This window comes from Bos indicus x Bos taurus, chromosome 4 (assembly GCF_003369695.1).
Source record: "Bos indicus x Bos taurus breed Angus x Brahman F1 hybrid chromosome 4, Bos_hybrid_MaternalHap_v2.0, whole genome shotgun sequence".
Taxonomy (NCBI): Eukaryota; Metazoa; Chordata; class Mammalia; order Artiodactyla; family Bovidae; genus Bos; species Bos indicus x Bos taurus.
In genome coordinates this window covers 22,254,899-22,281,535 of record NC_040079.1, presented here as the reverse complement: position 1 = coordinate 22,281,535, position 26,637 = coordinate 22,254,899, and the positions used below count along the sequence as shown (strand labels likewise).

At 40.7% G+C, this 26,637-nt stretch overlaps 1 protein-coding gene across 1 annotated transcript in view; it reads left to right on the top strand.

The window, feature by feature from the left end:
• EXOC4 (exocyst complex component 4) overlaps positions 1-26,637 on the top strand; it is an 805,586-nt gene that overhangs the window by 566,414 nt on the left and 212,535 nt on the right. Inside the window, exon 11 of the mRNA XM_027538961.1 lies at positions 2,651-2,870. Within this exon, the coding sequence (XP_027394762.1) occupies positions 2,651-2,870 (220 nt within the window). The remainder of the gene's footprint in view (positions 1-2,650; positions 2,871-26,637) is intronic.

Below are 26,637 nucleotides of genomic sequence, written 5' to 3'. Positions count from 1 at the left end.
TTTGGGAGCTGGGTTGCTGCCCATATTGTAGTGTGTAGATTCACCATAGTTTATTTAACTGATGTCTAACTGATGGATTTTTTGTGTTATTTCTAATCTTTTGCTATAAAAACAATGCTGCACTGATCTCTGTACCCTGTGCATAGATCATCTCATCCATATTCAGATGATAGCTGTTGGAAGAATTTCCCAGAAGTGAGATTTCTGGGTCAAAAGGAAATACATTTGTAATTTTGAATGATAGTGCCAATTTGTCCTGCGTCAGGGTTGTAACATTTTTCACTCCCATCAATAACATATGAGACTGTCTCTCTGCCCACACTTAAACCAACAGCGTGTTTTCGAACTTCTGGAATCTGGCTGATGCGTGGGTATAAAAAATGGTATCTCGGTACAGTTTACCTCTCATTTTTCTCATTATGAATGAAGTTAAAACTTTTTCTTATGTTTAATGTTCACTTACTGTAAAATGTCTTTTCATGTCTTTTGATCATTTTTCTACCACGTTCTTTGGTTTTTCACTGCCTGTCGTCTGTGACATAAGTTGCAAATAGATCTTCCCGGTTAATCACTAATTTTTTTTCTCTATTATATTAGATTCTGTTTAATTTTATTTAACTTCTCTTCTTTTGGGAAAAATTTAAAGTGTAAGGCCTTTCTTGCTTTACAGAACATTGCAGAACTGTAAAACTCACCAGGCAAAGCAGTATTATTAATCAGTAGGGGAAAATAACAATTGTTTCATGACTTGAAATTTTTTGGTATGAGAACGTTAAAAAATTCTTACTGTCAGTTACAAATATATACAGAAATGAAAAATAAAACTAATATGTATTAGTACCCTGTAACATTAGAAACATTGAGAATAAGAGTTTTGTTTCTTTGTTAAAATCTTTCCAAGAGTGGGGTTCCCTGGAGGTCCCATGGTTTAAGACTCCCGCACTTCCACTGCAGGGGGCACGGGTTCAATCCCTTTGATCTGGGAACTAAGAGATCCCATACGTCACATAACCTGGCCACAAAAACAAGTCTTACCAAGAGCAGTTTGAACAGTGCTTGCCACCATCTTCTTTTTGGGTCATTTACAATACATAGCAAAGATCTTTTTTCTCTGCCTTAGTGAAATGTCATACTTCCCTCTCAGTTTGGGTCAGCTGCCTGTATTTTATCCTTTGCTTTTCAATGTCATGAAAAATCTCCAAGAGTTCCTCTTACGTAACATGTTTTGGTCAACATCACTTCCTCTGGGATGCCTTTCTCTCTTTCATCACAACTGTTTTTCTCTTTTAAGGTCAGTTGGTTTGCCCTCCCTCTGGCTGCATGTTCCTGTCACATGTTCCCAGGGTCTGTTATTTCTTCTGTAAATCCACTTATGTTCAAGTCAGATTTTGCTCCCAGTATTACTTTTAGGTGGGTCCCCCCCCCCCAACTACTTTTAGCTCTTTTGGCCAATCCGTTTTTCAGTTATCCATTTCTGTAAACTGTCACAGGGGTTAATCACTGAGAGACAGGAGACAACAGCTACCCACATTGTTGTCTTTCTGCGAACTGAGTAACAGATGTGAAGTGACCATTCACTGATTGGACTTTGAAAGAAGTGATATGACTGATCATTGATTGTGACGAACATCAATTATTTACATAGAAATTTCTGGATTGAAGCACTGGAGTCTCTGTTTCATGCCACTACTCATAGTTAATATATTGTGGTAACTGGAATTCAAATCCTGTTGAACTGGTGTGATTCACTACACTGTAGTAACTTATATTTGTGCATATCAGAACCATGAAAGCAGGAGCTGCCATCATAGAAAAATACAAAGAATAACATAACAAATATCTGTGTACTCATTTGTGAGGTTTGACAGTTAGCCTTCCGCTATAAATGCTTTAAGTGTTTTTTTTTTTTAAAGGAAATTGATCATTACCAATAAAGTTAAACTTCTCCTTTGTCCCCACCCCCCTCCTGTTTCCTTTCATAACCTCTCAACCCACATTAGCATCATAAATTCAAAGACTATCCTTATTGGAAAAGACCCTGATGCTGGGAAAGGTTGAAGGCAAAAGGAGAAGGGGGCGGCAGAGGATGAGACGGTTAGATAGCATCGCCAACTCAAGGGACATGAATTTGAGCAACCTCTCAGAGATAGTAGAGACCAGAGGAGCCTGGCATGCTGCAGTCCATAGGGTCGCAAAGAGTCACACACGACTTAGAGACTGAACAACAATATCCTTTATTTTCTCTCTTTTCGAAAGTTCTGTCCACACATATATAGAGCTTAAGAAATATGCAGAATGAGGTTTGCTCTTTACTTTGCATCATAATTTGTTTTTTATCACACTTTCTTTCACTTTTTATATTTTTATTTCCTTCTTGAATTAATAAATATTTTTGTCTCTCCTTTCTCCCCACTAGTTTGAAATTTTTGTTTCTGTTTCATCCTATTTCTATTGAATAAGTGAAATAACTTGTGTTTAAAAAACAGACTCATATATAGGTGGATATTAAAGTGGCCTGCCCTTGTTTAGAATTCTGGTAATTTCCCCAGATCTCTCCATGGCAGCAAGCAGAGATACCCATATTTGGTCATATTTCTGTAACTATCTTTCTGATACGTTTGACAGTGGCTGTGCTCTGTTTGTCTTCCAGATTCATTCAAGAGATAGAGCACGCCCTGGGACTTGGTCCTGCCAAACAGTGTCCTCTTCGAGAGTTTCTCACCATGTACATCAAAAACATCTTCCTCAATCAGGTCTTGGCTGAGATCAACAAGGAGATCGAAGGAGTCACGAAAACATCTGACCCCCTGAAGATCCTGGCTAATGCAGACACCATGAAAGTGCTGGGGGTTCAGCGGCCTCTCCTCCAGGTAATCACATCCTTTGAACTTCTTCTTTCTGTCAGCAGTTTTCACTGACTTGGCAAGGGTTACAAATTGAAAAGAGAAGGAGAAGAATTACCATCTGTTTCCATGTTCATCAGGGACAAAATAAGAGGAAATAAATTAAATGGGCACTAGGGAAATTAAAGGACTAATGTAGAGATAATGGAAGTCCTGAAGATCTTTAAGAAAAAAATGGTTAGTTTTGAGTATAGGAGATGGTGAGCCTTATTAACATGCAGGCAACTCCTCATTATTGGCCTGAAATTTGTCCTTGAATAGAATTCTCTTTCCAGTGGTGAGTGCATGCTGAAGTAGAAGGATTTACAGGGAGGAAGTGACTCTGCCTAACCTCAATGACCAACAGTAAACCCTCAGTTCCATTTGAATGCTGATTTGGCTAGCTCACAGTGAATCTGAACCCACCTTGCAAACTGGCTTTTGAAGGTCAGATCATTTGTTAATTCGAGTGACGATCATCTTAATATGAAAATGTTACTTTCCCTATTTTAAGTGATGGTTTCTGGGCAACAGAAGTAAAACAAGTTGTTAGATATTCAGATTAATAGACGAGGTATTTATTTTACGTTCTTTAAGCCAGTGACTTGGAGGTAAATATAAAACCAAAAGAAAATTTGTATTAATATGAATTTCAATTATGAATATACATTAATTACTGTTATATTGTATAATAATTGGACCTTTGTAGTGTTTCTTCATTTAAGAGAATGATAGGCACAATAGTGCATTTTTGCATATGTTGTATGATATGAGGATACGTCAAAATGTGGAAGACTTGAGCTCTTCAAAGAGACATTGGATAAATGGGATAGTTGCTTCAGTTGCCTTCCTTTACCTGCTTTACATATGTCATCCTAGATTTTCCTTCTTTGTACACTAGATTGAATAAAAATGCTGGCCCTCTCGTAGGGAAAGGTCCTAGTGTGAGCATTCTCCTTTTTTATGAGCAAAGTCTTATATGGTCTTGAGAACATAGACGAGAGGCATTCATGTCCCCCAGAACTAGAGTAATAGCAACACATCTAGGAAGATGTTCATTTGGATTGTCTGAGTCCGCGTTTCTGGTGAAGGATCTGTCCTGAGTGTGGGATGCAGAACAAGGAGAAGAGCAAAGACGTGTGCTCACTTACCCTACTGCTGGCTCATTCTTCTACTGGCTCTTTGCATGGCCAGCCTCCTCTTGGTGCCAGTTCAAATGCCACTTCCACAGGGAAGCTTTTCCTGACTATCTGCCTAAGTAGGTTCCCTTCATTGGTTATTTTTCGTCTTCCCTCCTCCACCTTCTCAATCTGTTCTCAACACTGGAGCCAAATTTTATGGATGTATCACACAAACTCCCATTCCAGGTGACTTATGATCAGGTTCTGCCAATAGGAAGCGCTAACAGGAAGTTGGGGATAAGGCAATGGCACCCCACTCCAGTACTCTTGCCTGGAAAATCCCATGGACGGAGGAGCCTAGTGGACTGCCGTGTCTGGGGTCGCTAGGAGTCGGACACGACTGAAGCCACTTAGCAGCAGCAGCAGCAGGAAGTTGGAGGGTAAAAGGAGAAAGAGAGATTGGGCTCTTGTCTCCTTCCTCTCCGTTTTGGACCAGAGTTCTGGCCTTGGGTGCCTCCCTCCATAACGAGAGGTCCTGCCAGATAACATTTGCTCCATGGCTCCAGCTCTCCCTGGACTATGACAACACCATTTCCTCTCCTCGGTCCTTGATGAGAGCTTTCTGCTGTTACCAGTCTCTGGGAGCCTCAGCATCCCTTGTTGCTTTTTTCAATGTTGCCTATACCTCTGTAAGTCACCTCTTCATTAGTATTTCTTCCGTTAATCATCTGAATGGAATTCTGTTTTTCATTTAGGATCATGAATAGATTTCCCTACTTAGTCACTATTTTCAGGTTTTAATTTTTTTTCTTTCTTCGCACAACAGTCATAGGTGTTTATTTTCTGGCTTGTTGATGGTGGGGGACAGGGAGGCCTGGCATGCTGCCGTCCATGGGGTCACAAAGAATTGGACACGGCTGTGTGACTGAACAACAACAACAGGCTTGTTGATTTCCTATCTTTTCTCACTAGAAATTAAGTTCCAAACACATAGGCAGGAGGAATGTGCTCAGGAGTTTGTTGGATGAATGTATATGTGGGTGGGTGGGCAGATAGATGGTCACAGTGAATAGGTTTTGAGTGTCTTAACTGCAGAGTCAGAGTGGGAAGATGAGAAAGAGAGAGGGACAAAAACTTGTTTACTTTTATGTTATGTCTGACCATATCATTAATTTCTTCTCCATTAGAAAGCCTCTCAGTATGTATATCCCTCAAGTATCATGCTATATGCTGTACAGAGCAACTTTAATACATTTAGTGTGGTGAAAATAAAAGAAACATTGCACTACAGATAGAATCTGGGACCTAAAGATACTGGCTCATTAGACATGACAATGTTCAACTTGAGTAACAGAGACACATTCAAACTCCTAACTGGTTGACTGCAGTCTGGGCCATGTCAGGGCCCCATACTGCTGGCTCCATGGCGTCTCTGGGCCGTCTACCAACGTGCTTATCAAGTCACTCCTAACCTCATCACCAGCCATTTGTACATGTCATTACACCTCTTGTTCTTCAAATCAATGACTCCATTCTGAGGCTACATTAAGAACTCCAGCCTTACCTCTTCTTTCTTTGACCTTGTCCAGACATGATAGTTGCACATAAGTGAATAAATCTTAAAAGCCATTCAAGCTATTCATCTCCAAATAGGTTTACAGAGCCCAGATACCTGCCTTCTTATTTGGTTATTTTGTTCTCCCTTTCTTCCTCAGAGTTTTATTTTTGACAGTGAAAATGAGTTAGAGCACATCAGTAAGTTTGTTTAATATTCTCAGAGTTAGGTTAAAAAAGCACATGAGGAGGAGGCTATTTTCCTTTCCCATCTTGAGAAAGTCTCTGGCTTTCTGATGGTTGTAAATTGTTCTCTGACAATTTCTCTCGTGCTCAGATTTCAGTGTTTCTTAAATGTGTTTCAGTGTCACTTTAATATTTTTTTATTTCCAGCTAATTATAGGTAGCTAATATAAAGAAAAATAATTGAGAAGTAATTCTCAGTAACTGTAGCTGAGAATCCAAAGCAGTTGTGAAGAAGAGAGCTTGGAGAAATATCTATATGTGTGAAAGATGCAGGAGGGCTAAGTATGGAATTCTGTGTCCTTCAAAGCCGTTCTTCCTGCTCACTGTTGTTTGCTTACAGACTGGAAAGGATGGTGCCTTTCCCTGGAGGCAGCACCCACTGTCATAAAGCATCAGCCCGATGGGGTTCTCCGGGGACAGTGGACAGACAGCTGTCTCAGTGCTGCTTCCATTTATTTCGTGATGTGCAGACACAGAGAACCCCGGGACACTCGGTCGTTTCCTCTCTGAAATGGCATTTGGTCAGGGTAGACAGTCAGTTATAAGGGGGCATTTATTTGGGCCATAACGTGCTTTTACATAGACTTCCAGGTGACTCAGTAGTAAAGCGTCTGCCTGCCAGTGCAGGAGACTCAGGAGACATGGGTTTGATCCCTGGGTGGGGAAGATCCCCTGGAGGAGAAAATGGCAACCCACTCCAGTATTCTTGCCTGGAATATCCTGTGGACAGAGGAGCCTGGCGGCATATAGTGCATGGGGTTGCAAAGAGTTGGACACAGCACACACGTGTGCTCACGTGCTTTTCCATTGGTAACTTTACTTTCTAGGCACATAGGAGGGAAGAAAGGAAGGAAATAGGGAGGAAGAAATTACAAGCACCATGTTATAGGTGGAATAACTGTGTGGATGCTGGCCGCTGATACAGCAGCATTGTACTAGAAGTAACAGAAGCAGTAATGATAGCAGTCATAATAGTAAATAGTAATAATGCTGACAGCTCACACTTTAATAGCATTTACTATGAGCCAGACACTATCGAGTGCTTTACATGTATTGACTTGTAAATGTTTTATATGCATTGACAACAGCTTTGTGAAGGTAGCGTTCTTATTGTGGGGAAGAAACTGAGAAACAGTGAAATTAAATAATTTGCCCAAAGTCATTTAGCTAGCATCAGTAAAACTGTAATTCAAAGGCAGGTGACCTAACCCTGGAACCCGTTTTCTAACTCAGTTTTACTCAGTGTAAGAGAATGCTTCCCTGAAAGCTGTTTATTTATTTATTTTTTTTCCTCTGCATGCATGCTCAGTCCTGTCTGACTCTTTGTGACTTCATGGACTATAGCTGGCCAGTCTCCTCTGTCCATGGAATTTTCCAGACAAGAATACTGGAGAGGGTTGCCATTTCCTACTCCAGAGGATCTTTCTGGACCAGGGATCGAACCCATGTCTCTGAATTGTAGGTAGATTCTTTACCACTAGGCCACCTAGGAAGCCAAGCTCCATTGAGTCGGTGTTGCCATCCAACCGTCTCATCCTCTGTCGTCCCCTTCTCCTCCTGCCCTCAGTCTTTCCCAGCATCATGACAATGTTTAAATCGAAACATCACAGATCTTATACTTCTAATGCTGTTAGATGGAGACAGGTGGACTATGCTTCATGCTCTTACCATCTGAGAGTCCTCTGTTACCATCACTTTTTCTGCAGAGTGGCCTCCATCCATTGCAAGGCAAAGCATGCTGACTCAAATGAAAGAAATCCATTAAGAGAAATTCCTCATTTCTCCTGACTCAGATCTTCTGGCATTCCAGACATAGAGCTATGGAAACAGTTGATTGTTTGAAGTGGATACCCCTTCATGCCTTATATATCACAGCAATCAACCAACTGTTCACTCATCAGATAGGAGGAAACATTCTCTCTGTTCCCTAACTTGCCCTTGGTTTGGGGATGTAATTTGATTTATTCCTCTTTAGTGTCTCCATCCAGAAAAGGGGAGAGGAGACTAATGCTTAGGTTTTTCTCCCTTAACTATCACACAGCTGAACGGACATGTTTCTGTGTGAACAAAAGATACAAGTAAAGGTGCCCCCCCCCACCCTCCCACCAATGAAATACCTGGTATCCTTGTTACTTAGAGAGGGACCTGTGGACAAGAACATAAGACCTCTGAGTCAGAATATGCATGTATACGGCATCCCCAGGTGATTTGTACGTACATTAGATTTTCAGAAGCACTGTCTTGAATGAGCACGGCTTCCCTAGTGGCTCAGAGGTGAAGAATATGCCTGCCACTGTAGGAGATGAGGGTTTGATCCCTGGTCAGGAAGATCCCCTGGAGTAGGAAATGGCAACCCACTCCAGTATTCTTGCCTGGAGAATCCCATGGTTAGAGGAGCCTGGTGGGCTACAGTCCATAGGGTCGCACAGAGTCAGACACAACTGAGTGACTGAGCACACACATACTCCTTGTACGAGAGCAACGTGAAGTGTGCTGCATGGACTGGTGCATCATATCACCTGCTGCTGCTGCTGCTAAGTTGCTTCAGTCGTGTCCGACTCTATGCGACCCCAGTATCACCTGAGCTTGTGAGAAATGCAGATTCCTCAGCCTCAACTGTGCTCAAGAGTGGAGCTCAGGAATCTCTGGTCTGACCAGCCCTCTCGGTCATTAATAGAGGTGGAAGTTTTAGAAGCATTGTCTTACATAATACGGGCATTTCCAGCTGGAGGCTAGGCAATGGGGTTCTAATGCTGTGGGCTTCTAGCACTGCGGCAAACAACAGTAGTTACTTCAAGAAAATGATTCAGCTTTGTTTCATACAGACGCCAAATTTGTAAAAACAATATTTGCAGCGGCAGCAGAAGCTGCTTCCTAGTCTAGCACATTGCTGAATGTTGCAAAGTTCTTTCCAGACACAGGCTGAGTGTACGTTTCCTGGCTCATGTTGAGCAATGTGAGACAAGGACAGCTTTCCTAAAGCCGAGGCTTACATTCCCACATTCACAGGAGGAAAAAACCATAAACTGTGCAAGTGAAAAAGTTGAAACAATATTCAAACATTTAAAGTACATTTTCATTTTCCTCATTGCCCCAGTGTGTGTCAGAGCCCTTCTGAGAAGTGAGATAGAGGCAGCCTGCAAACCCTACATTCTTCTGTCTTCCTCATCCTTCTGAGCTCCCCACTGCTGCCTGGGGGTGTGTGGGTATCAGTAACAATTTTCATTAGAAGCACCCAAAGGCTTTCTGAACACACCCAGGGAGTTGGTTCTGTTGATCAGGGGTAAGATTCCATCCCAGAGATATGGTTCAGTAGATCAGGGATGAGGTCTGGGCATCCAGGTGTTATGAGCTGTCCAGATGATTCCAACATATACAGACAGTATTAGCATCACTTGTCGCTGGCCTGCATCTTTCTACTCCATAGAATCAATTACTGCCCTGAGAGGAAGTACAAAAAAGTTATAAATAAGGGATCCTTTCTTTCAGTCAGTTTTGTAACAAAGGATCTGTTGGATACTTTGAATCAAGCTTGGTATATAAGACTTGGGATCAGATACAAATAGATTTAAATCCCAGATGTTTCAGTGGATACTTCTGTGATCAGGACCAAGTTTCTCACCTCTCCATACCTATTCCCTGCTCTATAAAATAAGAATAATAAAATATGTGTCCTAGGAACACAGACATCATTTCTAGGGTTTGGATGGAATAATGGTTGTAAAACATGCCTCCTTCCTTTTCCATGTCACAGATGCCTGGACTTCAGCCTTGACTACTCTGATGCCTGCTACCTGCCCACAGCTTATCTCTCAACATCGCAGCCTTTTGACTTCTCACCACGCCTCACCACTCCTGTTGTTTCTTTGTAGATTTCAGCCTGCATCTCCTCTCATCACTAACTGTTTACTCACTCCTGTTCTCTGTGCTCCCTCACCCAGCTAGTAACTCGTGTTTCCTGCTTCCTATTACCTTAGAGTGAGCAGGAGATGGTATTGTTTCACTTCCTTCCTCTTTTTCCTGGATTTGCCCACTGATCATTTGTTAGCAGCAGAAACATCATGCAATATTTATGATCATTAAAGCTAGTATGTTCATTTCCCAGGGCAAGTAAAACAAATTACCACAGACTTGGTGGTTTAAAAAAATAGAAATCGATGGACTCCTAGTTCCAGAGGCCAGAGGCCACATTCCCTTCAAAGGCTCTAAAGGAGGACCCTTCCTTGCTTCTTCCATCTTCTGGTGGTCCTGGCCTTTTTTTGGCTTTGGGGAGCATAATTCTGATCCCTGCTTCCATCTTAACATGATCTTCTCCCACATTCTCCATTTTTCCTTTTCTGTCTCTTCTCAGGATACTCTCATTGAATTTAGGGCACACTTTAATCCAGCCATGACCTCACCTCAACCCTTAATCATATTTATATCCACAAAGACCCTATTTGCGACTAAGGTCACATTCTGAGGTTGCCTGTGGAATGTTGGGAGGACACTATTCAACTCACCACAGCTAATAATTTGAAGCAGTCTATATAGAATGCAACATATTCAACTTGCTATATTTTCCTAGAAAACACTCTGGCAGGAAGCAGTATAGAAGTAATGTTGTTAAGTCAATAGGGCCAGAATGGTCTAAATTCTAGATGTCAGCAAGGTTCCAAATGAAAGTTTTTGGTGGGCTGAGTGATTGCTGGAGCTCTAGTTAAGCTTTATTGAGGGTTAGCAGACACAGCTGCTTACAGTATAATGATTTGCCAGAGATAATTACACTGATGCCCAAGCCTATTATCTCCCTGGCTAAGTCAAGGTGCTGCCAGTAACTCTTGTTGGTTTCCCAGGGAAGTGTGGCCAGCGGAAGTAGCATATTGTTTTCATCATATCAAATTATGTTAATGTGAACAATGTTGGATTTGAGTGGTGTTTGCATACAGCCAGTTGTTACCACTCTACTCATGGTACAGAATAGATTTAGTTTTTATTAGCCTAAATAGATTAGTCCCATTTAAGGTCTGCTGGAAGTCATCATGGAAATCATTAAGTGGAAAAGAGAGCTGATCAATTTTTTTTTTTTTTCTCCCCTGTAAGCTTGGAGAGGTGGTGCTAATGGTCTCAGTGAGCTAAAAATAGGTCTCAGAACCAAGATGCCTTGAGGCCTAATTTGATTCTTCAGTGTTTACCTAAACCTAAAGAAATACTAACTTAAATAGTAACTTTGAATTTTCCTTTGATAAAGGTAAAATAAAAGTAAAATAAAATACTCACCGACAGTATTATTTAGGCCCTTCATGATGCACGAAGGCCTCCAGTAACCAACCACTAGTGGCCGCTTGAGGTTTTATCTGGGAAGATGGGCGACAATGTTCCTTTGTTCTTTTTGAATGTTCAGATTGTCAGCATGGCTTTCAACACTCCGCTGTCCACTTCTGAGACAGCTGAGCAAATTAAATCTTTCAGTACTGATGTGGACTTTGGGTGTGTCTTCAGATTTTCTTATCAACTTGTGTTATTTTTGTATGATTTATTTTGTTAATAGTTTAAAGCATTTTATTTGTTGTAGAATTTTTGTTGTGATTCTTCATAGCCATTCAGGAAAATAACTCACAGAAATTTCACCATGGCATGGTAGGAAAAGCATTTAAAATGGGGGTCCGGTCTCCCTGTTAGTCCAGTGACCTTAGGCAATCCCAAACCACTTATTGTCCCTCAGCTTCACGTTTCTCTATGAGAATGATACTGGCTTAAACCACCTTGTAAGATTAAGGTGATGAGTACAGCGAGATCATGTATTCGGCAGGGCTTTCTGAACTGCTCTACGTATTGAGTTGTCTCATAATTGTTATTATTGGTCCACACACCCACATGATCATTCAGAAAATCCATTAGCATTAAAGGAAATGATGCTAAGAAAACACCTACAGAAATGAAAAATATTTCCTATTAAATGAGAGGCTTCTCTAAGTTTTGCCAACAGTTTGTTTTATAAATGATTGGACAACCAATATAAGAACCTGGTATTTTCCCCCTAGAGTTTATCATGAAAATATTTGAAACATCTAAAAAGGCTGAGAAAAAGAAAGAAAACCACCCACAGCTCACTATCCAGATTTTACAGTTAGCACTTCTCTGAATTTGTTCCATAGCATAAATTCCCAGTAATTCCTAATCACTTTACCATGGTGGTGTTCACAGGTTTTTAATATCTTACGTAGAAAATCTGAACATAAAAAGAAATATATTAAGTGAGAAAGTAGTTGCTTTGTGTTAACTGTTCAGTTTCTAAAAGTATCCATCCAGATGTTTCCTTAAAATAGTGTCATGGAACAGGAAATTGACCAACCCATGCTTGTTGTTAATCTATTACCTATAAATTGCCTTTATTGAATAGACTGCCTTTATTGAATATACTACCAAGGAATTTGCCCTTATAACTACTGATGAAAAGGGCTGTGAAGTGAGCAAATGAGAGTGATTTTTATATACATGCAGAATAGGCACATCATATGATCAACTTTTTATAAATATCTTTATAGTCTTATCTCTGGATGAAGAAGAAATAGGACCTTGTTGTCCATTTGGCTGGTTTTCATAGAAAGTCCCTGGTTAACTAGATGGGAGAAAAGGGTGTGTGTGTGTGTAAATATGCATATATTTAAACTAACTTCTATACAGTATAGCCAGTGAGGCATTTGGAGAAAACCAAGAGGGGCCAGAAATAAAGAAATCATTTTTCTTTTGTCTGCAGAAAATCATCTGCAGCCAACCCAATGCATTGTATAAAAATCATTAATGATATGAAGTTTTCCGTTTTTGAAGTCGGTTAAAAATCCGACTGTTTTCTCCAGCATTCCATCAATTCTCAGAATGTGTTTGGGACAGATTTTAACTTAGATGCAACTTTCCCAGAATTCATTTATTGTATCTGGGTTATGAGGTCAGTGTATAACACAGAGGCTGGGAAGGGCTTATCCCATGAGGAGGCATGAGGGGCTGGAGGAGGCATGAGGGGCTGCTGAATGAGAAAGTAATTACAGCCAATGACGCTTGTTTACCAGCTTTGCTTGGTACTAAGAAACTTGCTTGAGCACCAGGCTGTTTCAGAATGACATCAATATAGGGATAAGCCCTGGGTTTTAAAGGAGGATTCTGAATTTACTTTCTAAGTAAAGGCAGGCCCACTGATGGCCATCTTGGTTTTCACCTAGACTGGGCTATGTAACAGGGCTTATTCGGGGTACTATCTGTCTTGATCTTGCCTCGGCCCACTCCTTGGTGGATAAGCAGGAGAGAAGGTAATGACTAGTGACAGATATGCTGACAGGGACTGAACTGCATTAACACTCTGTCGTTCAGATCTTTAGAGAGCTGTCTTTGCCCAAAATAGATTTGACTTTACTTGCTAACAAAGGCATCTTCAGATGTATTTCTCTTCCTTAAACACTGGAGAAGAGGAAGAACATCCCATCGAGAGATAGCAAGAAGGGAGAAAAGACTGGCTTGACAGCCCAAGTCATTGTTCTTGTGAGCAGCAGGATTGCTGACCTGGCAAGATGACTGGTGGAGGCCGGATGAGCATAGACAGAGCACTGCTGCTCTTGGGGAATCTTTGAGGTCCTTATCCTAAGTCAGTTTTGCCCAGTGCAGCTCTGGCTTAGAGATGTTCTAGTGAGCCAAGGAAAAGGATGAAGACTGCCTGAGCTTGAGAGTTAAACGGCTCTTTAAGATGAACTGTTCAAATAAAGTAGATGTTTTTCTTCATGCTTTTCAAGGATCCTGTCCTGCTCAGAACCTGGCACGTGCTTTGTCTTAGATTAGACACCCTAAGATGGGCTGGTGAAAATCTGACACATCAGATATAATAAGAGTGACACGGCACAGCTGGTTAATTTCCACTGATGAAATTCTAGTAAGACTAAATGATTACTCACTATACACCTCCTTTGTGCTATCACTGGACAAGGAGATGAGGATATACAAAAGAAATTTAAAGCCCGACTCCCACTTCTCAGGGGCCTCCAGTTTAGTTGGGGAATCAGAATTCCTCACGCCTATAAATGTGACAGCAGCAGAGGACCATGGGTACCTGAACACTGAAGGTGATGGTTCAGAAGATTTGCAGTTTAAGAGAAAGATGGTAACGATGACCCTATATGCGAGACAGCAAAAGAGACACAGATGTAAAGAACAGACTTTTGGACTTTGTGTGTGAAGGCGAGGGTGGGATGATTTGAGAGAATAGCATTGAAACACGTGTATTATCATACGTGAAATAGATCTCTAGTCCAGGTTCGATGCATGAGACAGGGTGCTCAGGGCTGGTGCACTGGGATGACCCTGAGGGATGGGATCGGGAGGGAGGTGGGAGGGGGGTTCAGGATGGGGAACACATGTACACCCATCGCTGATTCGTGTCAATGTATGGCAAAACCCACTACAATATTGCAAAGTAATTAGTCTCCAATTAAAATAAATTAATTAATTTAAAAAATAAAAAAGAATGGAGGACTCAGCTGAGGGCTGGAGAATTCTAGAAACTTTAAATAAGAGGTGGGTCCTGAACCGGACATTGTAGGATATGTAGAAATAGAGAAGGGGAAGTATTACGTGAGCCAAATGATACATGTGAAGACACCAAAGGGATTGTTCACAAAATGGTGGGGTTAGTCTAGGTGAGTGAAGGAATGGAGAGTGATAAGCAAGGTTCTCAGGGCGCAGAATTCCCATGGAGGTCTTAAACTTTGACAGGACTGTTTCCTTTGTAACAGAGCCTGGAAGGGTATACTTTAACGGGTGCTCTCTTAAGGGAGAGTGGGCTTGGGCAATTCATGGGTGAGATTAGAAGGAACCCAAATGCCTAGGAATTCACTTGATCTGCTAGGCAGAGACATTTCAAACTCAGGGAACACAGAATGGGAACTTAGTTCTCTGTGTCCCAGAGATATGTAATTCTCTTTGGAGATTTTACTTGATAATAGCTGTGCCCCAGAAAACCATCTTGTTTAACCAATGTGATAAGCTGACAATGTAGTTTTTCTCTCTGATTATTAGGTACTCTGTGTAGTCAATACACTGGTACCATGTGAGGGTAATTTCCTCTTTTATTTTATCTCAATGCACTGTGTTATAAATAGTTAAAAACAAAGCAAAAAGATAAGAGACAAAGAGCCTGGGGTCAGAAGGGCCAGCCAAGATGGGAGTCCAGTAATCCAACCCAGAGAGGAAGATGGTTTCCAATGAGTGTTTCTCTCTCAGACAGAAGCTTCAGGTAGTAACCTCACGGCTGCCTGAGGTTTGGTGAACCCCAACCTTTTGCTCGGATTTGAAGTCATTCTTTTGACTCAGTGTCGTGATTGGGCAAACACCCACCCCAGATGTGTTTACTTTCTGGGATAAGTATTGTACTTGTTAATCATCATCAGGTTTTTCTCGCCGAGCCTTCAAACGGCAGCCACTGGATGGTGTCCTGTCCTTCATCACCTCTGTCCACAAGAGCAGCCGCTCGGCTGCAGCATGTTCGTATTTGTTCAAAGATTAAGCTGTACATTTCTCCCTTATTACCTTTTTTAGACACACAGGAGCTCTGTCAGTTAAAGCCCTGCTTTGGGGAAAAGGCAACACGCAGCTAACTCATTAACAGGTTATCTATGTCATTATGTCCTTTTTGGATTGTACATATTGGAAATCGTCTTTTGAGGAGAAAAAAGAATCCATCTAGGCTTCTAGTTTCCCTTTCTTTTTCTTCCTCATTTTTATCTGCCTTTTTTCCCTCCATAGTTACAGCTATTCCCATGATGGATGGTCATATCTTTGGAGTCCAGAATACCCTGAGTATTCACTTGCAAATAGCTACAAAGTCAAGTTCAGATAACTGCTCTTCAATGAGAGCTATTCTGTACCTTCTTGGACCCACACTACTTCTCTTGGCCCCATTGCAACCACAGGAGTTTAATTGCTTCTTCCTTTTTATTCCACAAAGCGTTTTTTAATTTGTTCTCCTCTTGGTTGTTCCAAGGTCAAGGCTGCCTATCAGGTGCTTGCAGAAGTGCTCTGATGACCTTGCTTGCTGTTCTTGCCCGTAGCTTCCAAGGCTGGGTCCAGAATGAGCAGCTTGCCTGAGTGAGAGATGGCTAGTTGGTACGTGAATTTCGTACCTCTTGAGCAAGACATATCTGTCCTTCCATCCTTTCACAGTTTTGCTTTGGAGCCAAAAGAAACCTCTTATACTTAGTAGGCTCTCATTTGGTGAGTGAGTAAAATAGAAATTGCCAAAATAGAAATTGCCTTGAACAATTATGTTCAAGGATGGCCTTTGGCTTACAGTTAAGTAAAGGGTATATAGAAGCAAACCTATGTTGTTTGCCAAGGAAAGGAGCTCTAAGTTTTATGGTTCTTTAAATAAACATTTTATTTTAGAAACATCCAAGATTTATAGAGAAGTGGCAAAGATGACACACTTCTCATACACCCCACACTCAGTTGCCCCCTCTTATTAGTATCTTATATTCGTATGGTGAATTGATTGCAATTAATGAACCAATATTGATACATTCCTGTTAATTAAAATCCACACTTTATTCAAATTGCCTTGTCTTTCACGTGATGTCGTCTGTTCCCAGATCCCATCCAAGATATCACATTATGTTAAGTTCTGTCTCTTTAGGCTCCTCCCTGATATGACAGTTTCTCAGACTTTCCTTTTTTAAATGGCCTTGACAGCAAGTTAGGTATGTTGCAGAATGTCCTTCAGTATGGACTAGTCTGATGTTTTTCTCGTGATTTGACGAGGGGTATGTGTTTGTGGGGGGAAGACCACAGAGGTAAAGCATATTTCTCATCATGTCACATCAAGTATATATACTGTCGGCTTGATTCATCACTGTCAATGTTAACCTTGCTCTCCTTGCTGAGGCTTAGATTTCTCCTTTAGAGAGTTCCCCTGCCCCTTTCCATAGATTACTCTTTGGACTGAGTGAAGTCACTCGGTCGCGTCCGACTCTTTGTGACCCCGTGGACTGTAGCCCACCAGGCTCCTCCGTCCATGGGATTCTCCAGGCAAGAATACTGGAGTGGGTTGCCATTTCCTTCTCCAGGGGATCTTCCCAACCCAGGGATCGAACCCAGGTCTCCCACATTGCGGGCAGACGCTTTAACCTCTGAGCCATCAGAGAAACCTTACTCTTTGGAAGGAATTCATTATGCACAGCAGACACACTCAAGGAGTGGGGAGAAAAAAGAGTGAGGATTTATGCCCCACTTCCGTGAAAATAGAGTATCTGCATAAATGATTGGGAAGGCTTCTGCCTGAAAGATGTGTCCCTTCTCTCCCATTTTTGTATTTATTCAATCATTCATGTCAGTATGAACTCATAGATTTTTATTGCATACAGTGGGTTAAAATCCAATACTGTCTTTGTTTTCTGTTTTAAATCCCAGCTTTGGCCATTGGAGGCTCCTGTATCATCACCCTTGTGATTTTTTTTTTAAGCACTTATTTTCTGGTGCCCCAAGATGCTACGAGCTCCATCTTTGTATTTCTTACCCCAGTCCTAGAATCAGCCATTTTCCCCAGAAGCTCCAGTTCCTGTTATTAGAGAAAATAGAAATGCCAACCAAGATCTGGGGATTTGATATGATTATTTTTACTTGGGTGTCATTATGTCTGTCCTCTCGGTCTACAGAGAAAGGAAATACATGTGTATGCTAACTCGTGTATATATTCATATCCCTGTATATTTCTGTATGTGGCCCCTTTACTTATTGAGCTAAAACTGAGTTTATACTGACGTCTCTGCCTCAAGTGCATTGCCACATGGATCATTCTAACCTCCTCCTCTTGCTTATCTGTTACCTTCCTCTCCCACAGTGAAAGAACCTCCGACCGCCTATAATCCATGTCCCTAACTGTTCAATTCCAGCTTCCATGCATAGCAATATCAGAATTGATAACCCCTGCCCTATGAAAAACAACTTTATTCAACTCATTATAGTCCTTATGTATAATTTCTTCTGCCTTTAGTTTTGTAGACTTTACTAATTTCCAGAATTACTTGGGCTAGCACCTTTTTCTCTCACTTTCCTTTCAAGAGGGTTATTTTAGACATTTGTGATATAGTTAGATGGTTTTATCATATTCTGTATGTCGTTAAATTTAAGGTATTGTAGGATACCTTAACCTCCTAAATGAATTTTTAATTTGCATATATTAAGCTGTATTATAAGTTCTGTGGGTTTTGATAAATGCATAATGTCATGTATTTACCGTTAAAGTATCACATAAAATGATTTTTACCCACATCCCCCAGATACCCTGTATTTCATCTGTTCAGCCTTTGTCTCCTCTCCTCCCCATGCCTTTGACAGTCACCAGTCATTTATTGTCTCTAGAGTTTTGCACTTTCCAGAAGTCATATAATTGGAGTCATGCAGTATTTAGCTCTTCCAGACTGGCTTCTTTAAATTAGCACTCTATGAAAGATTCATTCGTGGCTTGACAGCTCATTGCTTTTGATCACTGAATAATAGTCCATGGTATGGATTATGGATGTGGTATATGATATAGAAATAACAGTTTGTTTATTCATTCACCTATTGAAGGATATCTTGGTTGCTTCCATTACAAATAAAGCTGCTGTAAATATCCACATACAGATTTTTATATGATTATAAGTTTTCAGATCAGTTGGGTATTGTTTTTAACTATGTATAGAAGTTGTGCAAGTGGATGGGGTTGTGGGTTACTCACAAATAAGCAAGTACTTTACGTGGTAAGTGCTCTAATAGACATAGGAATACGATCAGTAAACTGTTGAGTCTAAGAAAAAGGCAAAAGTAAATATACTTAAATTTACTCTTAAGTTCTATTTTTAAATGATTCCTCAGTTCAGTTCAGTCGCTCAGTCATGTCCAACCCTTTGCCATCCCATGGACTGTAGCACACCAGGCTTCTGTGTACATCACCAGCTCCCAGAGCTTGCTCAAACTCATGTCCATCAAGTTGGTGATGCCATCCAACAGTCTTATCCAACCATCTCATCCTCTGTCATCCCCTTCTCCTTCTGCCGTCATTTTTCCCAGCATCAGGGTCTTTTCCAATGAGTCAGTTCTTCGCATCAGGTGGCCAAAGTATTGGAGTTTCAGCTTCAACATAGTTCTTCCAATGAACAATGAACCATACTTCCAATATTCAGAATTGTTTTCCTTTAAGATTGACTGACTTCATTTCCTTGCAGTCCAAGGGACTCTCAAGAGTCTTCTCCAACACCACAGATCAAAAGCATCAATTCTTTGGCTCTCAGCTTTCTTTGTGTTCTAACTCTCACATCCATACATGACTACTGGAAAAATCATAGCTTTGACTAGATGGACCTTTGTCCCCAAAGTAATGTCTCTGCTTTTTAATATGCTGTCCATGTTGGTCATAGATTTTATTCTAAAGAGCAAGCATCTTTAATTTTGTGGCTGTAGTCACCATCTGCAGTGATTTTGGAGCCCTAGAAATTAAAGTCTGTCACTATTTCCATTGTTTCCCCATCTATTTGCCATGAAGCAATGGGACTAGATGTCATGATCTTAGTTTTTTGAATGTTGAGTTTTAAGCCAGCTTTTTCACTCTCCTCTTTCACTTTCATCAAGAGGCTCTTTAGTTCCTCTTTGCTTTCTGCCATAAGGGTGATGTCATCTGCATATCTGAGGTCATTGATATTTCTCCCTGCAGTCTTGATTCCAGCTTGTGCTTCAGCCAGCCTGGCATTTTGCGTGATGTACCCTGCATATAAGTTAAATAAGCAGGGTGACAATATACAGCCTTGGCGTACTCCTTTCCCTATTTGGAACCAATGCATTGCTCCATGTCTGGTTCTAACTGTTGCTTCTTGACCTGCATGCAGATTTCTCAGGAAACAGGTCAGGTGGTCAGTATTCCCATCTCTTGAAGAATTTTCCACAGTTTTGTTGTGATCCACACAAACTTTGTGATCAGTTTGTGTGATCCACACCACAAAAGCTTTGGCATAGTCCGTAAAGCAGAGTAGATGTTTTTCTGGAACTCTCTTGCTTTTGCCATGACCCAACAGATGTTGGAAATTTGATCTCTGGTTCTAAATCCAGCTTGAACATCTGGAAGTTCACAGTTCATATACTGATGAAGCCTGGCTTGGAGAATTTGGGGCATTACTTTGCTTAGCATGTGAGATGAGTGCAATTGTACAGTAGTTTGAACATTCTTTGGCATTGCCTTTCTTTGGGATTGGAATGAAAACAGACCTTTTCCAGTCCTGTGGCCACTGCTGAGTTTTCCAAATTTGCTGGCATATTGAGTGCAGCACTTTAACTGCATCATCTTTTAGGGATTTAAAATAGCTCAGCTGGAATTTCATCACCTCCAGTAGCTTTGTTTGTAGTGATGCTTCCTAAAGCCCACTTGACTTCACATTCCAGGATATCTGGCTCTAGGTAATTGGTTATCTGGGTCATAAAGATCTTTTTGGTACAGTTCTTCTGTGTATTCTTGCCACCTCATCCTAATATCTTCTGCTTCTTTTAGGTCCATACTGTTTTTGTCCTTAATTTACTCTTAAGCTTCATTAAAAAAAAAAAAAAAAAAAACCTTCACATTGCTTTCCAGGAAAACCCCCTCCCTCCAACTTCTTCCCCTTCCCTCCACCAAAACCCACCAATTTACCAAAGACTTTCTGCTGCAGCTACAGTGAAGACCTTGAGACAGGTGGCCCAAAATATTCTGCCTGAAAAATGAAAGTCATAGGAACTCGCTCATGACAGACTCCTTCACAACTTAATAGTGGGGGAGAAAATCCACATAAGGTTGAAAAAACAGTTCTTACCAATGAGAAGGGAAAAAAATGCATAGAGACTTTTAGCTGTTTGGAAATCTGGAACTAGTAGGACGAAGGAACTGATGTAATTTTTTTTTTACCAAGTGCAGAGCTAACAACAAATAATTTAGTCTGGGATTTGGGGTTCCTCCCCCAGAGATTTCTCCTAGAGCTAAACCCAGTGAAACTAGCCACATGGGAAATGAAACCCTGCTTTGTCAAGAGCTAAGCCAGTATCTTTCAAGAAGAGCTTTTGTGTTATATGCCCAGGAAGAGATGCCAGGGAGTCATGGGAAGGCCTCTCGTTTCTTGCTTGTGCACTTTTGCATGTTAGCTGCCTGGGTCCACTGTGCGAACTGGAGCCGGACTTATACCCCCGTCAGTGGTAGAGAAGGTGGAATAGCAGGGGAAGGAAAGTGTGTTTACTGCCTGGGAGGTGGAATGCACAAGAATTGGCCCACACATACCCTTCTTGAATGTATCAGATCAGATCAGATCAGTCGCTCAGTCGTGTCCGACTCTTTGCGACCCCATGAATCGCAGCACGCCAGGCTTCCCTGTCCATCACCAACTCCCGGAGTTCACTGAGACTCACGTCCATCGAGTCAGTGACGCCATCCAGCCATCTCATCCTCTGTCGTCCCCTTCTCCTCCTGCCCCCAATCCCTCCCAGCATCAGAGTCTTTTCCAATGAGTCAACTCTTCACATGAGGTGGCCAAAGTACTGGAGTTTCAGCTTCAGCATCATTCCTTCCAAAGAAATCCCAGGGCTGATCTCCTTCAGAATGGACTGATTGGATCTCCTTGCAGTCCAAGGGACTCTCAGGAGTCTTCTCCAACACCACAGTTCAAAAGCATCAATTCATTGGCACTCAGCTTTCTTCACAGTCCAACTCTCACATCCATACATGACCACAGGAAAAACCACCTGCATTTTAGTAAAATAGAACACAAGCACAGAGGCTTGATTTCATGAGCAAGTGCTCTTCGTTTACAGAGTAATTAATAGGAAGGAGTACAGAGATCCTGATTGTAAATAAAGAAAGAATTTTCTCCAGCACCCTGGATAACAAGAAATGTGTTGGCTGTAAGTTATCACAAACTTTTTGATGTGTGGAACATAAATAAGAGTAAATTAAATCTTTCTCCTTAAGTGAAAAATAAAACAATATTCAGAGAGAAGTTGTAATTTATAATGTTACAGTTAAGTTGGTGAATATTTTTAATTAGTCCCTGGGTAACTGTCTTTTTAAAAATCTTGCTAGAGTACATATATTTGTCTAAAATGCAGTGGTTAAATATTTATGTGATTAGTTATTTATAATGTCTGCCTCCTCGTAGAGTAGTTTTATAGAAATAATCATAAGTGAGTGGATTGAAAGCTGTTTTTGCTCTTTCTCAACTAGCTGTATCTAGGGAAAACCAAGTTAATGAATTCATGAAACTACTTCCCAGACTGACCTCATGAATACGAACCCAATTGCAGACCTTGTACCTGGTAGAAATAATCAATTGCTTTAGAGCTAGTCTTGCAAATGCAAATACTTCAAGTACTGGCCACAGTTTTAGGTTTATTTGCATTCTACTTCCTTCCTTCCTTCTGCCAGGTCCTGGACATATAGGCAAAGGCTAGTTTGCCTAGATGATAGAAATATAGCAGACAAGGAATGTTGTAACCAAACTCATGTACATGGAACAAATATTCTTTGTAAGTCATAACTCTTGTTTGATCAAGGACTGATTGTGTGTGGTTAGCCTTCAACATGAATTTCCCCCAGCTAGTGTTGATATTCTCTAGCATGTAAAGACTAGACTTCAGCAACATTTTAGTGCAGATTTTTTATCCAAATCTGAGTGAAGTCGAGCTCAGCAAGTTTAGTGTCTTGTCTTAGGAGACCAGTGGCAGCTCCAACAGTAGAATCCAGGTTTCTCTCCTGCTGACCCACTCCTCTTTCTTTTCTTCCTGCGGTATTATTTAAAGCCCGCTACCCTTTTAGGTACTGAGTAATTTATTTATATCAGACTTTTAACAGCACCAATGCTTGTACTATAAGAATACTTGTCTGAACTCCCAGAAAAGCATCATTTTGAACCACCTCCAATGACTCTGCTTTTCCTTTCGCTTCTTCCTCTAAAGGCAGAGCACATTTCAGTCGCAAATCAAATAACAAGCATCTCTCTCCTAATTTATGGTTTTCAAAAATTCAGAGTTTTTTTTCCTCTTGCTGTCCAGAATGCTGTCTGAAAAGTCACAATGATTTAAATAATTGATGGCTACTTTATGAAATTGTCAGCCTGAATCCATCCCCCGCCTCCTCCAGCTCCAGGTCCTTGAGCAGCTAATCGTTTTATGTTGTATGCTTGGTTTTTTGTTTTGTTTTTTTTTGTTTTTTTTTTAACTTTTTTTTTTTACTATTTCATTTAGATAATTATATTATTCACCCCAGAATATAATTGCCATTGTACTGTGGGGGAAGGGGGGTGGGGTAGGGTAGGCTGCCTGCTGTTGGCATCTGCAGGTTGTAAAATGTCTGTTATGCTCTAGCCTCTAATTTCTTTGCCATCCCACCTTTTAAAGATTTAATTATACCTGTGTAAAAGCATAATTTGAAATGTGACTTCTGATTCTTTTGGAAGATAAGAGAGAGATTAATCCATTGTTAAACATGAACAACCATGGTACAAGGGAAAAAACTTTGGACTGGCATGCTGGGATCTTTATTCAGCTGAACAAACAATTTCTGAATGCCTAGCATATACCTGGCACTGTACTAAGCATTAAGAAATACTAAGACTTAAATGAAAACTGCTGTTAGGAGTGGGTATCGTGGTAATCTGCCACCCGACTTATGACTTTGGGAGGTACCTCTCTGAGCCCCCAATTTTCATCTAAATGAAGGATATCGTACCTCTTCAGAATGTCCTTCTAGCTGTAAAATCCCATGATGCTCTGAAGAAAAAGGGCCATAAAGTAGCTGCCACATTCCTTCTTTGTAAGATTTAATTAGAAGAATGAGAGATAGTAAAAAAGCATACATTTTCTGTGACTGAAGTCAATTCATCACCTCTGAAATCAAAGATGGTCCAGCCTGAATGCTCTTAAAGGATTCTTTTATTTATTTTTTTAATATATTTTCTACCTGCTATGTCCAGAATGCCCAAAACAGGGGGTGTTTGGGAGCAGAAAGTAACAGTCTCTAAGCAACTGAAAGGTGTTATCAAAGGAGCAGTAACTTTTCCTCTCAAATTACTGCCTGACATCTTTTTACTAGTTCATGGAGCTGTTTTTCCAGTGAGGATTCTGAGTCGAACATGTTTTTTTCACAAGGCTGAACTTTGCCACCCATTGACTGGAAGGAAATTTCACAAACTGGTTCTTGTGCTTCTTTATATATTGTTCTTTACTCTTTGGAAGTATGTAGTTTGGATACAATGAAACTTGCCAATTCAAGAAATTAGGAAACTTGGTGTTAAGTATAAACACAATGATAATTCAGGCTTTGCAACTTTTAAGAGGAAATGGTGTTCATCTCTTGTCAGAGCCTTAGAGTGTTGGATAAAGTAAACCCAAAATGACAGCGTATAGCCTGTTTCAAATGGAACATAAATAACACATATTAAAATAGAGATTTAGAGTGGATTTCATAACATGTTTATTTTCAGGGAGCAAATCATAATCCATTTGCCTTATTGGAAAAACAATTTTTCTGTTACAGAGGGAAAATGGAGTATTTAAAAAGGAAATGAACATGACAGCCAAATGGACTTGGTCAAAATTGGCAAATTTGTTTATTTACTTGTTTTTGCACTGCTGCTGCTGCTGCTGCTGCTAAGTCGCTTCAGTCATGTTTGACTCTGTGCGACCCCATAGACGGCAGCCCACCAGGCTCCCCCGTCCCTGGGATTCTCCAGGCAAGAACACTGGAGTGGGTTGCCATTTCCTTCTCCAGTGTATGAAAGTGAAGAGTGAAGTCGCTCAGTCGTGTCCAACTCTTAGCTGCCCCATGGTCCTGCTTTGCACTAGGGAGAGTAATGTGGTGCCTGAATCTGCTTTCAGCAATCATGCTTCTTTTTTGAAAAAGACCTAACCATCTGGGGTAAAGTAAGTTGCTCATGTCCCATCTTCTCTAAGGGTAGAAACTGAGGCTAGAAATCTTCCCTTCATTTGCAGTATTAATGCTTTCCATAATTTGCAATCTACCTTTTTCCTCCCCTTCATCTTTATAAAACCCCTCTATTGTCTAGTAATAAAAACACTATGACTAGTAGTAAGCCCACCTCTTTTTTGTAATTTTAGTTTTTTTAGGACTGTGTTCTTTAGACCAGTGCCTCTAAAATTTTAATATTCATGTTAATCACCAGAAATTTTTGCAAAATGCATATGCTGCTTCAAGCAGCCTGGTTAAGACCTGAGATTGTGCATTTTGAACAAGCACTTGGGTGATGCTGATGCTTCTAGCTCATGAACCATGCCTTGAGTAGCAAGTCTGTAGACCAGGGATCAACAGGCTTTTTCTGTAAAGGGCCAGATAGTAAATATTTCTGTGCGGGTATGTGAACCATATGGTCTCTGTTTGAACAATTGTACCATTGTAATATAAAAGCAACCCTAGATAATGTGTAAATGAATGATCATGGCTGTATTCCAGTAAAACTTTACTTACCCAAATATGCAACAACCCGATTTGGCTTGTGAGACATATTTTGCCAAGCCCTTCTTTAGACATTGTATTTGAAACGAGGTATATATATTTTTAAAACTTGAAGGCTTTCGTCCACATGTTTAAATAGGATTGTTTTACAGTGCTGGGAACATGTATAAAATGGTTAGAATTTAATTTGTGCTCTAATGAGTTATTACGCAAAAAAAAAAAAAAAGTAAGCCAAATAATGATATCTTTTCCCTGTAGAGGACTTAGAATAAGGTAAGAGGCATAATGTTTTAGCGCTGTTGTGGCATAACGATGACAACATTTTGAAAAACCACTTCCAGCTTGGCAAGCAGCGGTTTACAGTTACACATTGTTAGATGTGTGTCTCTTTCCGAACTACCTCTTTCCTGCGTATGTGCGTTTCTCTTATCACATCCCTTGCCATATCATTTGGCACTGATCCATATTTGGGTAATGAGATCGTTTGTTGTGCCTGCAATGAAGAAAATGATTTAAAATGTTTTTTAATAAGTTAACAGGAGCAAGTGTTGAAATTGCTGTAATGAGAAAATGACAGTGCAGCATATTGCTTTGAAGATTGTGCTCTGGTGAAAAACGTATGCTTTAATACATTCATTTTCACTGGGCTTTCCTTGACGAGGTCAGTTAGCCTTTGCCTGTTTTTCTGCCAGTAATGGAGAAATGGACCCAAGAGTTGGAAGTCAACAGAGAATGAAGAGCAAGGCTGGTAATCATTTAACAGTACTCTTGAGTTTTAAGGTATCAGCCATGGGAGACCTTGTACCAGCGTTGCAATTTTGTAATGACAGATGCTATATGGGAAGATTAGAATCCAGACTACTGAGTGAATTCCCTGGCAGTCCAGTGGTTAAGACTCTGTGCCTCCACTGCAGTGGGCACAGGTTTGATCTATGGCTGGGAAACTAAGATCCCACATGCTGTATGCTGCTGCTAAGTCGCTTCAATCGTGTCTGACTCTGTGCGACCTCATAGACGGAAGCCCACCAGGCTCCCCCGTCCCTGGGATTCTCCAGGCAAGAACACTGGAGTGGGTTGCCATTTCCTTCTCCAGTGCATGAAAGTGAAAAGTGAAAGGGAAGTGGCTCAGTCGTGTCCGACTCTTAGCGACCCCATGGACTACAGCCTACCAGGCTCCTCCGTCCATGGCATTTTCCAGACAAGAGTACTGGAGTGGGTGCCATTGCCTTCTCCGACATGCTGTATAGTGTGGCCAAAAAAATTTTTTTAATTAAAAAAATAAAAGCAACTGTAGATTAAAAACTTAAAAAAAAATACAAGCTCAGAAAACTTAGGTCACTGTATTAGATTCACATTT